The following is a 15,515-nucleotide window of genomic DNA, read 5'->3' as shown; positions in this document are numbered from 1 at the left end:
AATTTTTCCATATTTATTGCTCATTTTACCTTCTCTTATATGATTCTCTGCCTATTTTGCTCCAGGGTAATTGTCTTACATATCCTGCATACTAATCCTTCTTTGGCTATGTGCATTGAAAATATCTTCTCCCACCCACCTATAGCTTATCTTCTCACACTGTTATGTCTTTGGTTAGAAGGAAGTTTTCCATTTTAATGCAGTTGAAGTTAGCAATCCTTTAATGATCTGTGTTTTTTGTATCTTAAAAAATCCTTTCTCGGGGTGCCTGGGTGGCTCAGTCGTTAAGCGTCTGCCTTCAGCTCAGGTCACGATCCCAGGGTCCTGGGATCGAGCCCCACATTGGCCTCTCTGCTTGGCGGGAAGCCTGCTTCTCCCTCTCCCATTCCCCCTGCTTGTGTTCCCTCTCTCGTTGTGTCTCTTTCTGTCAAATAAATAAATAAAATCTTAAAAAAAAAAAAATCCTTTCTCATCCTTAGAACATAAATATATTCTATATTTCTTCTAAAGTTTTAATGGTTTGCTTTCATAATTAGGTCTTTAACTCGCAGTTATTTCATGTATATAACCAATTCTCTCTTTTCCATTTTCTCTGCCACTGATTTGTAATGCCCCTGCAGTCATCTATTAGATTTCCATATATGCATGGGTCTGTTTCTGGAAGTTCTACTCCATTTCATTAGGCACTTAATCTATCCCTGTCCTAAGACTGCGTTTGATATCTGGAAGACTACCATCTTAGTCTCCTTCAAGATTGATATTCTTGGCACTTGACTATTCAATATGAATTTTTAAGTTAAAAAAAAACAAAAAAACCCTGTTGGTATTTTGATTAAAACTGCACTAAATTTAGAGACTTATCTGGAAAGAACTGACTTCTTTATGATACTGAGTTTTCTTCCCCAGAGAAGATTTCCATTTGTTTTTGCAGGTACCTGGCAGTACTATTATCAACCTGCATCCAATTTAAAATTGCTGGCTAGATGGTTTTGGACCATATGGTAGTGTGAATTTCGGCCCCACACATGCATGAAGACTGACTTGTGGTCAGACATTCACTGAGGAGATTTTCTGACAACCCTCTACCAACGTCATAGTCTACATGAACAAGGTGGTATGTTTCTAGATCACCTTTATGCTGTAAGTATAGCTCTTTGGAGTCCCAGCCTTATGCAGTTTTCTACTAGACTTCTCATCTTCAACTGGCCATAGAATTAACTCTCCTGTCCACTGTAACTCCTTATACATATTGAAACAGAAGCTCAAGGTCACCCGCATTTGGCAGATGCCTCCAGGGTAAAAGCCAGCTGAATACCTGTTTACTTCTTTGCATTCTATCATCTACTTCATTTTTGGCCCTAGGATTCCTTTCTTTCTTATCAGATCAACTATACATTTAAAAAATATATTTAAAAAATCTTATCCTGCATTTCTATTTTTAGTAGAAAGGTTGTCTAAGATATTTTAAAATATTCTATAGCTTAATTTTTATCTACTTGATTTACGAGTTTGGGATGGAAGTGTATTAAAATCTCTAACTATGATTATAGACTTGTAATTCCTTATCTGTATTGTTTTTGGTTTTTTGGGGTTTATTTTAAATATACAAATTTCAAGTTAAATACAAAAGTTCATCATTATTTTATGTTCTTAGTTGATTTTTCCTTTTATTAATATGTACTGTTTCACTTTATCCTTATTAAAGCCTTTAGTCTTCCATCTGTCCAATAATGATAATCTACATTAGTTTTCTTTTCCCATTTTTGGGCAGTTTTAGTTTTGGTATCTCTATAATGAATATACAGATGATTGTGGTTTTTATTCAAATTGCTGTCTCCATGTCTTTTAATAAAGATCAATTCATTTATACTTACTGTGAACTACTCATATACTGGGTCTATTTCTACTTCTTGTTTTCTACTTATCATCCCTTTCCTTTGTTTTATTTATTTTTTTACTTTTTTAAGCTTTCCCATCTTCCACTGAACTGATCATGTTTTCAATATTCCCTCTCCCACTTCTGTTTTGGAAGCTAGCTATACTTTGTATGTATACTATTTTAGTTATCTTTAATTTAGTATTTTTTTCATTGTATATATTTAATTATATATTGTTCTGAAAGAGTCTGAAATTACTTAATATTTCTATCTTCTTCCTGAACATGACACGAACCTTACCGTATTACACACAACCTATTTGTTGTTACTATTTAAAGCTACACTGTCCAGTTTGGTAGCCATTAGCTACATGTGGCTTTTCAATCCTTGATATGTGGCCAGTCTGAACTGGGTTGTGCTCTAAGTGTTAAAACACTGGATTTTGAAAATTTAACATTAAAAAATGAAACTAAAATATCTCAATAAATTTTTTAATGATTACATGTTGAAATGATATTTTAGTCCTATTGGGGTAAATAAAACATTACTAAAAATTAATTTCATATTTTTTCCCTTTTAATGTTACTACCAGAAAATAAACCTAGACTTTAGTTTTAACTGTTTTAAATGTACTCCCCCCAAAAACCTAATTATCTTTCTGCTATTAATAATTAATAACATTTATCATTTCACCTAATTAAATTCTTCATTATGTAATAACAGTTTACCTGGATATGATATGGCACTGGGCATTATTTTCCCTTAGTATTTAAGCTACTACTTCATAATCTCCTAGCATCAACTGTTGCTGATGAGAAACCTTCTGTTATAATGTTGAATTATACCTCTGTAGATAATCTGCCTTCTAACTTTGGTGGCTTTTAAGATTTTCTCTTTTCCTTTGATATTCTAAAGTCTTACTACAATCTGTCTAAATGTATATTTATCTTTATTTAACCTACCTGACACTCTAGGGTCTACTTTTGATTCGAGGATTCAGGACCTTCTTTAATGCTAAAAATTCTCCACCTTTGTGTCTTCAAAAATTAGTTCTCCACCAATCTCTGCATCTTCTTTTTCTGTAATTCTTATTATATATATACTGGACACTCTCAGTTAATCCCCTATGTCTTTTAAGTACTCTTAGTATTTTCGAACCCATTAATTCTCTCATCAGCGGTGTAAAGGATAAAATTTATCCCATCTTTTAAGTTTTTTATATACTAAGTACATTTTTAATTTCTAAGAGTTGTAGTTGGTTCTTTTCCACATTAACCTGCTCTTGTTGCGTTTCTTCTGTTTCATAATTTTGAGTTCTCTTTAAATGGAAAGTATCAATTAACTTATTTCTTTGAGCATCCTAAAAATGCTTTAAAGTTTCTTCCAATCAATGGAATACTATGCAGCCGTTAAAAAGAGTAAGATCATCCATAGGTACTAATATGGAATGATCTCTAAATATGTTATTAAATGGAAAAGCCAAGGTATATAATTGTGTGTGTAGATGCTACCATTTATATAAAAGTGTATGTATGTGTGTGTGTATATGCTTGTACATGCGTAGACTATCTCAAAAAGGATAGCAAGAAATTGGTATAGTGGTTGCCTCTGGGGAGGGGAACTGGGTGGCTAGGGGACAGAGGTGGGAGACAGACTTACTTTTCACTGTTTACCCTTTTGTACCTTTGAATTTTGTACCACGTGCATGTATTACCTAGTCAAAAAAAAATAAATAATTTATTTTTAAAAATAAAGTCTTTGTTGGACTACTCCATAAAATTAATTTCATCCAGAAAATATGCTTGTTTTAGTTGCTGAATTTGTTATGATATTAATATTAGATGTCTTCATGAGTCTTAGAATTTTGGTTATAGGCTTATTTTAAGTAAGAAAGGTTTTTAATTATTTTTTCCTCTCTTTCCTATTTAATGGTTTTATAATTGCCCCCACTTGGATTTCTGAACCCCAATCCACAATTAGGCCTTATAATGACATTAAGGCCTTCAGTTTCATGATGAGATTGGAGCTATCACACATAAATATTCAATCACTGACTCAGTAATGGCTTCATTGAATTCCTGGCCATGAGGGTGTGTCTTAATCAGCCAAAATCCATGGCCTCAGGTAGTGAATAGCTTTTCCCTTTTTTTCAGCCTTTCACAAATGGGACAGGCATTCTAGCCAATGCATTGTGTAGTACTTTTGGCTCTGGTTCCTGCCTCATATGAAGCACTTTAGTACTTTTGATTCTTGACAGGAACTAAAACCACTACACGTCAGTACCAGACTCAAAACCCAGTTGGGTTTGTGGTTTTAAGCCTATAACAGCTTGTGTCTGTGTTCCATTTATGGCTCACAAAAATGTTTATGTTGTTTCAAAGCATGGCTGTATCTTTTGTGCTATTTAATCTGTCATTCTATGTGTTTGGAGCATAGAGGTTACACCAAAATTCAATGTCACCATAACTAGAAGTAATTTCCCTATTTCTTTTTTTTGAACATTTAAAGGATTCAGTATAAAATGAATATAATCTTATTACATAATGTTTAAAAAACAGAAAATTACTCATCATCCATTCATTCTAACCCACCCCATGTTAGCATTGAAAAATATTTCCTTATCTTCTGCATCATGTCATATTTGTAACAATTTTTATCATGATTTTAACATATATTGCCCCAAGCATTTGTCAATGTTGATATGTAGTCCCTGTGACCATCATTTTAATGACTGCATATTAATCCACCAAGCTTTCAACTGTTATTTACTTCCCACATTATTGAGAATTTAAGGTGCTTCCAACATGCTTTTAGAAAGAAGTTCTCTGTGCATATGTGTTTTTTCCCCTCAACAGTTTGGATTTGGGGGACAGGGGTAAGAGAGGCTTAGCAATGGGACTGCCATAATTCTACACAGATCATTAGCCCAAAGATATTGCAGGACTATCATAATACATGGCTGAGGTTCATAATGATGACCCTGATCTATGAAGAGAAAAGGTAAAATCATATGGAAGTAAAAAATACATTTCAGAAAGATTATAATCCAAAATGGTTAATACCAAGTTTTGTAATTAAAGGAATAAGTTTCATAAGGGATAAAATTCACAAATCACAAATACGTATCTAGCACTGCTGGGCAAGACATTACAAATTTTCATTAACTTCCAAATGAGAATATTTTGTGTCACACTAATAAACTTCACTATTTCACTAAAATACTAACCTGATATTATTTACACAATCTTCATGAGCTTCAGAAAGTGTTTTTATGTGCTTTGAAGATATAGGGTCAAAAAGCAGAACTTCAGTCTGTTCACAAGCAACAGTCAGCACTGACCTGAAAGCAAAGGATATATTTCCCTTTAGTTTTCTAGCATTCTCTTATTATTGATATTCACTTATTTATAATTACACAAACTGTAATGAATAACTTTTTTTTGTCCATGTTAGAAGCAAATATTTACAAGATTGAAACTATCTGTTCTTGGCAATAGTAGGAAATGGTACTCTCAAACATTATGGTGGAGCATAAACTGATACAGCTTAGGTTTGGAGAGTACCCGTATCTACCAAACTTTTAAATGTGTGTACCTTTTGACTCAGCAATTTTTCCTGGGAATTTAATCTAAAGAAATAATCATTTATAAATACAAAGAATCATATATAAAGATACACCTCACCATAATGAGAAATCAAAAAGTAACCTAAATGTACATGAAAGAAGGAACGATTGATTATATAAGCCATGGTATGTAACACTTTGCAATATGGTGCAACATTTAAAAAGATAGGGATAGTTTCATATGGATATGAAAGAACTCCAAAACATTTTTTTTTTTTTTGAGAGAGAGAGAGAGAGAGTGAGAGAGTGAGCATGTGTAAGAGAGTGCTGGGGGGTGGGGATGGGGAGGAGCAGAGAAGAGGGAGAGAGTCCCAAACAGGCTCCATGCTCAGCGTGGAGCCCAATGGCAGGGCTCTATCTCATGAGAAAGCAGAAAGCAAGAGCCAGACACCTAACCAACTGAGCCACCCTGGCGCCCCCAAAACATATTTTTATTTTTATTTTTATTTATTTTTTTAAAGATTTTATTTATTTATTTGAGACAGAATGAGAGAGAGAGAGAGCACATGAGAAGGGGGAGGGTCAGAGGGAGAAGCAGGCTCCCTGCCGAGCAGGGAGCCCAATGCGGGACTCGATCCCGGGACTCCAGGATCATGACCTGAGCCGAAGGCAGTCGCTTAACCGACTGAGCCACCCAGGCGCCCACAAAACATATTTTTAAATGAGAAAAGCTGGTTGTAAAAATAACATGCATAGATGAGGCAACTTAGGAAAAAAAGGTCATATATGACAAAATTATATATTTATCAGTATCTATTAAAATGTACTGAAAAAAGTTTGGCATATATCCTACCAAACCAGTTAGATATAATCAAACTTAATCTTTTCCTTTACAGTTTTTAGTATTGTCTCTTGTTTCAGCCCCTTCCTATTACAAAGTTATATTATTATAAACCTTTTATAAGCCCCATTTTGATTTCTGAAAATCAACTGTCTTTTATTTAAGTCTTAGTTTTCTGTGGGCACTGATCTTTCAGATTCAGATCTAGCAAATGAAATCCTGAGTCTTGGAAACTGCAGGCCTTCCCAATTTATAGTTCCAATAACAAATGGAATTTGTACATCTAAGATGAAAATGAGACAGAATTAAAAAAAAAAAATTTTAAGTAATCTCTATACCCAATGTGTGGCTCGAACTCACAACCCCAAGATCAAGAGTCACATGCTCTACCAACTGAGCCAGCCAGGTGCCCCAGGATAGAATTTTAAATAGCCAAAAGTTTGTTTCTATTCAGAACAAACTTTTTAGATAAAGTAGGAGAGGGAAAAAATCTAAATTGAAATATTTTCCATATTTAGTAATCATGAAATTGTCCTTTAAACACTGTCTGCTCTGCATAAACCCATTTTTGAAATATCTGGACTTCAAAAATTTAGTTCTGAAGGATTTTTGTGCTAGTTGATCAGCATGAGTTAAAATATTCAAATTAATATTTGTAATTTTAGAAGATAAATAAACAGCCATTTCTTTTTGTTACTCACAAGAGTCATAGAATGAACTTTACTCCTTTTTGTGCAAAAAAGTAAATGAATCACGGGTGCTGGTGGCTCAGTCAGTTAAGTGTCCAACTCTTGTTTTCGGCTCAGGTCATAATCTCAGGGTTGTGAAATTGAATCCGCAGCAGGAGGAGCAGGCTCCTCTGTGCTGGGCATGGAGTCTCCTTAAAATTCTCTCTCTCCCTCTCCCTCTGACCCTCCCTCACCACCCTCTACACTCTCCCTCTCTAAAACAAACAAAGTAAATGAATTGGCGATTCTGGGAGAGTCTTAAACATTGTAAGAGATTTATAAAACTGATAGTCATTGCTTTGTTTTAATACAATCTATTTTTGTACATGGCCTGATTTGTAACTTTTTAAAATGAGTATCATTTGTCCCAATATCAAAGCCTATACTTTTCTCATTGGTTTGAAATGTGATCTTTATCATGTTATGTTTTTGGATTCTATATCTTATTCTATGCAACATCACCATACTATTTTAATTTCTAAAAGGTTTCACATATGCAAAACAAGATGAACATTGCTTTATGAACTTTTTTTTGAAGGGCTAATATGCTTTCTCAATGGGGCGGCGGGGGGGCGCTAATAATATGCTTTGTCTTCCAATGAATTTTAGATATGGCATGTCAGGTCCTACTAAAAAATCTTGTATTTTTACTGGGATGCACTGACTTTACAAATTAATTCGGTAGAATTTATATCATTCAATACTGAATCATCCCATTAGTAACATGTCTACCTTCCCACATATTTTAGATTTTCTTAGCAAGAGTATCTTAGCAATTCTTGGACCTTTAAACATCCTTATACATTTCGAATCAACTTAATCAAGTTATGTACACACACATACAAATCCAGCTACGGATTTTGAGACTATAATAAATCTATAGAAGAGTTTGCATACAGAGCACCTGGGTGGCTTAGTGGGTTAAGTGTCTGACTCTGGCTCAGGTCGTGATCCCAGGACCCTGAGATCAAGCCAGACTGAGACTCCCTGCTCAGTGGGGAGTCTCTTTGTCCCTGACCCTCTTCTTCTTCCCTCTGCCCATTCCTCTACTTGTGCTCCTTTGGTCTCTCTCTCTAATAAATAAAATCTTAAAAAAAAAAAAAAAAGTTTGCATAGAATTGAGATCATTACAATACAAAGTCTTTCAATCTATATACATGGTGTATTTCCATTTACCATGGAGATTTTCTCCATATGGTTCATGTCTATCTTCTTAGATTTATTCCTGGGTATCTGACGCTTTTTTAATGCTTTTGTAAATGTTCTTTTTAAAAATTTGCTGTTTGTTGTTGGTGTAAGAAATGCAATTGATTTTAAAATTATTTATCCATCAATCTTGCTATTTTAATACTTTTATCTATAGGTTATTTTAGGGGTTTTTTTGTCAATAATCATATCATGTACAAACAAATGCTTTGTTTTTTTTAATACTTTGTTACTACACTAGCTAGGACTTTCAGTATAATGTTAAATAGAAATGTTAATATTAGCAGGCACTCCTCTCATTCCTGATTTTCAAGAATACCTTCACCGTTTCATCATTAAGTACAATGTTTGCTGTGGAATTTGTTTTGTTTTTCTTTTTTGGGGGGGGTAGATTCCTATTATTGGATTAAGGAGGTTCTACTTAAATTTGCTGGGGTTTTTTTTCCATTATTTTCAATTGCATAAAATGGTTTTCCAACATTTACTGAAATTACCCTATATTTTTCCTTCAGTATCTTAATGTAGTGATTTACATTATTTTATTTTCTACACTTTTCATTTCTACCATACTGCTTAATTCAGTTGCTAAAATGGTGGGCTCACATTTCTGGCTTCCCTCCTTTTGTAGATCTCGGCCCTGCAATTTACTAACTGCCTTAATTCTCCAGTCTCTTCAAACATAAGCTTTTTATATCTTACATTAAATATTTTATATTTTTTCTAGCTTTTCTAATTATTGTCTGTTAAAGGGCTGGCCCAAACCACCTACTTTACTACTTCTGGAAAGCTAAAATCTCTACCTCTTGCATCTGAAGTTATGTTCCCTTTTCAATCTGAATATTGTTTAGTTGGGGATTCTTTTTTTTTTTTAAGATTTTATGTATTGAGAGAGAGCGCAGGAGAGCAGGGAGTGGTGCAGAGGGGGAGGGACAAGGAGATTCAGCACTGAGAGCCCTAGGTGGGACTTGATTCCCCACAACCACGAGACTATGACCTGAGCCGAAATCAAGAGTAGAACACTCAACTGACAGCCACCCAGGTATCCTGGGGATTCTCTTCATCAATGTGTTTTTCATTTTTATTTCTTTTCAAAGACAAAATTTTCTGTTGAGTATTTGTATTGAAATTCTACTCTGTTACTATATTTCCTTCCTTCTGCTTTCTTCAGACTTACTTTGCTATTATTTACAGATCACTTCACTATTCTCTATTTCTTGAGATGGATACTTAGCTCATTAATTTTCCTTGTCTTCCTTTCCAGTTTATTTTTTTATTTTTTATTTTTTTTTTTTAAGATTTTATTTATTTATTTGAGACAGAATGAGAGACAGAGAGTCAAAGGGAGAAGCAGACTCCCTGCCGAGCAGGGAGCCCGATGCGGGACTCGATCCCGGGACTCCAGGATCGTGACCCGAGCCGAAGGCAGTCGCTTAACCAACTGAGCCACCCAGGCGCCCCTTCCTTTCCAGTTTATTAATGACTACAATTTTCCTAGTAAGTGCTGTTTTACTTATATCCTACAAGTTTTGAGACATAGGGTACTTTCATTATCATTTAGTGTTAAATATTTCTAACTTCCATTATCATTTCTTATTTGGCCCATGTTATTTATAAATGTTTCTCAACTTGAAAACACATGGAAGTTTTTCTAGTTATCTTTTTGTTATTCATTTCTAATGATCACATTGTACTGAGAAACTGTACTTCCATGATAACCTTTTGAAATGTGGCCTTTTAAGTGAAAATTTGTAAATCTTCCATTTTGTTTGTAAAAAAAAGTAAGCAGGAGATAGCTGTTACCTATAGTCAAGGGTGATATTTAAAAATGTTCAACGTTCAATAGTAATATAAATTAACATACGAATAAAAATTTGAAAACATTTTCAAAATAAACTAACCTATAATTATGTATGCCAAGTGAAGGTTCTAATTAAGTTGCTCATCAACTTAATTTCCATTATTTATTAACTTTTGGAAATTATAGCCATAATCTTTTCTTTGACCCAGATGCCCTTGTCTGCACCATGAACAGACATAGGTAATTGCATAAAGCGCCTCCACGAATGTCCGCATTAATTGGTAGTCAGTAACTTGGAGTCTTTGTAAGTAAAAAAATTATTTGGTATCAACAGAATTGTTCATGGAGCTAAATCCTCTTTTTTTTTTTTTTTAAAGATTTTATTTATTTATTTGAGAGAGAGAATGAGAGAGAGCACATGAGAGGGGGGAGGGTCAGAGGGAGAAGCAGACTCCCTGCAGAGCAGGGAGCCCGATGCGGGACTCGATCCAGGGACTCGATCCAGGGACTCCAGGATCATGACCTGAGCCGAAGGCAGTCGCTTAACCAACTGAGCCACCCAGGCGTCCCCTAAATCCTCTTTTTAGCTTTTGCTGAAGTAAGTATAATTAACATTTTTTAACACTTATAATGCTTGCTGTTAATTTTGTATATTAAATATGTATTCAATTATATGAATAACTAAGCCACAAAAATGTTGATATATGTTTAATTATATCAGACCTAATCCTTCAGCCCAGATGAGAAGTAATATAATACAGCAGTTAAGAGCATAAGCCAGGGTACAAATCTTGTGTTTAATGACCTTTCTGCTTCTGTTTCCTCAACTAAATGTTCCTGGTTACTGAGATTTATGCTGGTGGTCATTTTCATTAATAAAACGAATGCTGGGATTCCTGGGTGGCTCAGTCAGTTAAGCGTCTGCCTTCGGCTCAGATCATGATCCCAGGGTTCTGGAATCGAGTCCCACATTGGGCTCCTTGCTCAGTGGGGAGTCTGCTTCTCCCTCTGCCTGCTGCTCCCTCTGCTTATGCTTTCTCTGACGAATGAAAATCTTAAATGAGTGTTACTGACACCCATGATGGACAGGTATTTAGTGGGTTTTAGCAAACTTTTCCCACTAAATAATGGTGAAATTCAATAGGAATGATAAAATTAGGGATCTCCCTCCCAGGAGTGATGACATCCATATATCATCCCTATAGGCCCCATTCATCTGCCATGGATTCTATTCTGTCGTGGGAGTGCACACTATGCCAAGAGTTAATGTTTAGATGGTGCCAGCAGTAGTGTTATTACTTCCATTGGACTGCCCTGTTCATCTCTCTGGATCTCCCGAGGCTGCAGTTCTCACAAATGACTATGTGAGAATGACCAGGAGAGTGCCTGTGAAAGGCAGGCAGCCCCACACTAAGGGAAGCCAAATGGTCACTGGGCATTAGCCTATATATTTTTTTTTGTGGTGGGGAGGGTATCTAGCATGGATAAGGAACAATTAGCACTGATGCTGTAGCTCTCAAGAAAGATGTTTGTTGGCAGCTTGCAGTGCCAGCTCTTAACTCTATAGTTGTCATATAATAGGTTACTCTGGGAGGTTCCATGGAAGACACTCAATGTGCTTGGGGCAGTAACTATTCAACCACTATGGACATGTATCAATATATTAACAACTGCTACAGCTGAACGAATGTGTACTAGCTGAGTATCAGGCCTGAATGCAGTATACTGCCCTTCAGGGCAAGATTTTAACTGATGTTATATTTATCAATGTCTGCCTGAGGTATACTATGATGAACGTTAAAATCTTCCTCTATGATAAATTTGTCCATTTTCTCCTTGACGTTATCAGTTTTTGATACATATATTTAAATCTAAAACTCATTCAAGTTCAAAACTATCTTATCTTCCACGTGAAGTGAACTTTTATCAGCATGAAGTGACCCATCTCTAGTAAATTTTTTTGCCGTAAAGCCTAGTTTGTATTTTAATATAGCTCACCAGCTTTTGTTTAGAATGTTTGATATATTTTTGTTTATCCTATTGAACATTTAGTACTATTATAGTTATTATAATTAATAATATTTGGACTTATTTTCAGCCATTCTTTGTGCTTTTTTTTATTATACCTTTTCTACTTTTTTTCTTTCCTTTTCTTGTATTCTCTTGGAATATTTTTTTCTCGTTCCATTATTTTTTCCTCTAGTAGGCTGGAGATAATATATTCTTTATCTTTTAATCTTGCAAATTTTAATACGCAAACATTAAAACCGACAGTTAATATGTCAAATACTCCCTAAAGAAAACAAATTTAGAATATCCCTTCATAATTATTTTCTTCAATTTTAGTTCCATCTTTGTTAATTGCAAAAGACAAAACTGAAATTAGATTTAGTTTCACATACATATTTCCCACTTTCTTTGTTCTTCATTCTTTCTACCATCTCAGACCTTCCAGTTGAAAACTCCTCTCTCTGAATGTAGAATCCCATTATTGAAGGTCTGGTGGCAAACTCACTGGGCTTTGCTTGTGTATTTATTTAATCTTCAATCCTGACAAAAATGAAGAACCCATCTTTGATGGGTATAGACATCTAGACTGGCAGTTTTCTTCCCAGCATACTGAAAACAATCACTTTCTTCTGATTTGCACTATTATTGATGACTAATTGGCTATCACTCTCATAATTACCCCTTTGAAGGTCTTTTTCTCTAGTTTTTAAGATTTTAATATTTGTTGTTCTGGAGTCACTGTATGTCTAGAAAGGATTCCTGCTTGGGGTCTGCTGGGCATCTTAAATCATGGCGCTGATTTTCTTCAGTTCTTCAAGTTCTCAGCTATTATTTCTTAAAAAAAAAAAAAAATTTGCCCCCCATTATTTATCTCATTTTCTTCAGGAGCTGACCAAATACATAGTATGCCTTTTCTCTCTATGCTCCAGGTCACTAAACCTCCTTCATATTTTCAATCTCTGCATCTTTCTTGTGTCCATTCTAGATAATTTCTTCATTTCTTATTTTCCAATACACTACTTCTCTCTACAGCAGTGCCTAATGTGTTTTCATACAGGATAGCTTGACAAAGTCCCACATATTATTATCTAATCTATTAACATCAAATTTTATTTTTCAAAATGTTATCTTAGGAGGTGATACACTTGTTCTGATAAAACTGTTACTGTATAATATTTTTGGAATTCTTTAGAAATTACCTCTATTCCATGTATCCTTTCATTTTTAGTGCTAAATTTTTTCTAGTCTGGTCTCTATTAAATTCATAATTTTAATTCTTACCTTCCGTGTCACCTCTCCTTCTCTGTACTGAGAAGTCCTTATAAATGACAGTGATAATGGTACCCAGTAAGCTGATTTAACCCATATAACTGAAGGATATATGAAATTATCTCATTTAACACAGATGTCTTTTTTCTATAAAATTAAGTCCTACAAAAATCTGGAGCCTATTAGTAGATGTAGTAAGAATAATAAAAAATTATAACACAACTATTTTCACCTATCACCTTGACGTAGATAAAAAAGAATGGCAATGTGCAATGTTGGCAAAAGTATGGCGAGACAGGGCGCCTGGGTGGCTCAGTTGGTTAAGCGACTGCCTTCGGCTCGGGTCATGATCCCGGAGTCCCGGGATCGAGTCCCACATCGGGCTCCCTGCTCAGTGAGGAACCTGCTTCTCCCTCTGACCCTCCCCCACTCATGTACTCTCTCTCTCTCTCTCTCTCATTCTCGCTCTCTCAAAATAAATAAATAATCTTAAAAAAAAAAAAAGTATGGGGAGACAGGCACTTTCATATGTGTGTGATAGGAATTAGTAAAATCTTCACAGAGGGCAGTTTAATAATAGGTATCCAAAATCTTCATAACCTTTCACTCATTCTAGAGAATTATCATGAGGACATAAATCTAAAAATTTTGTCTATAGAGGTTTTATTTAAACTAATGAAAAATGTTAAATAATGTAAAAATACATTAACATAGGTAATTCACAATATATTGTATGAAAAAAAGCAGGCAACAAAATATGATTTCATGTTTATATTAAAATAAACATATGCAGGGCACCTGGGTGGCTCAGTCGTTAGGCGTCTGCCTTCAGCTCAGGTCATGATCCCAGGGTCCTGGGTTCAAGCCCCACATCGGGCTCCCTGCTCAGAGGGAAGCCTGTTTCCCCCTCCCACTCCCTCCGCTTGTGTTCTCTCTCTCGCTGTGTCTCTTTGTCAAATAAATAAATAAAAACCTTAAAAAAATAAAATAAAATAAAATAAACATATGTAGGGGCGCCTGGCTGGCTCAGTTGGAAGAGCATGTGACTCGATCGTGGGGTCATGAGTTCGAGCCCCACATTGGGTGTAGAGATTAAATAAATAAAAACCTTTAAAATATAAATAAATAAAATAAACATACACACACAAAAAATTCCTTGGATAGCCATTCAATCTCTGGGATTATAAGTGATGTTTAGCTTCTTTTTGCTCATTTATTGCCTAGGTTTTCTAGAATGAGTATGTATCAATTGCAAATTAAACATCATTGAATTATTATTATTTACAGTATTGAACTATTTTTTTTTTTTAAAGATTTGTATTTATTTGACAGAGAGAGATACAGCGAGAGAGGGAACACAAGCAGGGGGAGTGGAGAGGGAGAAGCAGGCCTCCTGCCGAGCAGGGAGTTCGATGCGGGGCTCGATCCCAGGACCCTGAGATCATGACCTGAGCCGAAGGCAGACGCTTAACGACTGAGCCACCCAGGCACCCCAGTATTGAACTATTTTAAGTACCAGAGTACCTAACTACTTTTTACAAAAATGTTTATAGGGGACAATATTGTCCGGATTCAAACAGAACTATCAGTAATTTATTCCTCATTCTAATAGCAGTGGCAATGGGAATTCCATCTTTATAACTCATTCTACCCCTCTCAACATGCACCTAAAATCTCACTTCCAAAAAGTAGAAACAGCTACTTCTGAAAGCCTGACAGAATAGGCAGGAGGGTGGGAGGAGAGGAGTTGGGGTATGGAGAAAAAAGGAACCGAATGTTTACGAGGAACAGATTCTTGGTATTTTGGGAGACGCTTTAGGAACAGGGCTTTGTTGGAGAGAGGACTGGGGTGGGGAGGTTAAATGAATAAACTTCAGTAGCTTCTCCTCTCTTACCTGTAATCAGGTGCACATTCACTGCTACAGGTTCCACGAAACTGCTGTAAGTAGAAACCCCAGAGATCCTAGCACCAAGTGTAATTAGGAAGATGCATATGCATCAGTGAAATGGAGTATGATGTACCTCCTCATCGTGATTCCAGATTCTGCTACTTTTCTCCTTTCTCAGCATAATTTAGGTTTTTCTTTAGCAAAATATTTTGCTTTGTTAAGCCATCATTTTTCAGCTTCTCTAACATGACATAGTAGCCCTTCAACCATAAGTCCTTAGACATACCATTTCCTCCATCTGAAATACTTCTATCCCCTCCCCCACACTATCT

At 35.4% G+C, this 15,515-nt stretch overlaps 1 protein-coding gene across 3 annotated transcripts in view; it reads right to left on the bottom strand.

The window, feature by feature from the left end:
- DCAF10 (DDB1 and CUL4 associated factor 10) overlaps window positions 1-15,515 on the bottom strand; it is a 46,178-nt gene that overhangs the window by 28,984 nt on the left and 1,679 nt on the right. For all 3 annotated transcript variants that reach the window (XM_045882715.3, XM_045882717.3, XM_045882718.3), the window contains exon 2: window positions 5,104-5,217. In XM_045882715.3, the coding sequence (XP_045738671.1) occupies window positions 5,104-5,217 (114 nt within the window). The remainder of the gene's footprint in view (window positions 1-5,103; window positions 5,218-15,515) is intronic.

This window comes from Mirounga angustirostris, unplaced genomic scaffold, assembly GCF_029215605.1.
Source record: "Mirounga angustirostris isolate CCGP_5_RB_7025 unplaced genomic scaffold, mMirAng1.0.hap1 SCAF_15, whole genome shotgun sequence".
NCBI classification, from domain to species: Eukaryota; Metazoa; Chordata; class Mammalia; order Carnivora; family Phocidae; genus Mirounga; species Mirounga angustirostris.
This window is presented reverse-complemented; position numbering and strand designations above follow the sequence as displayed.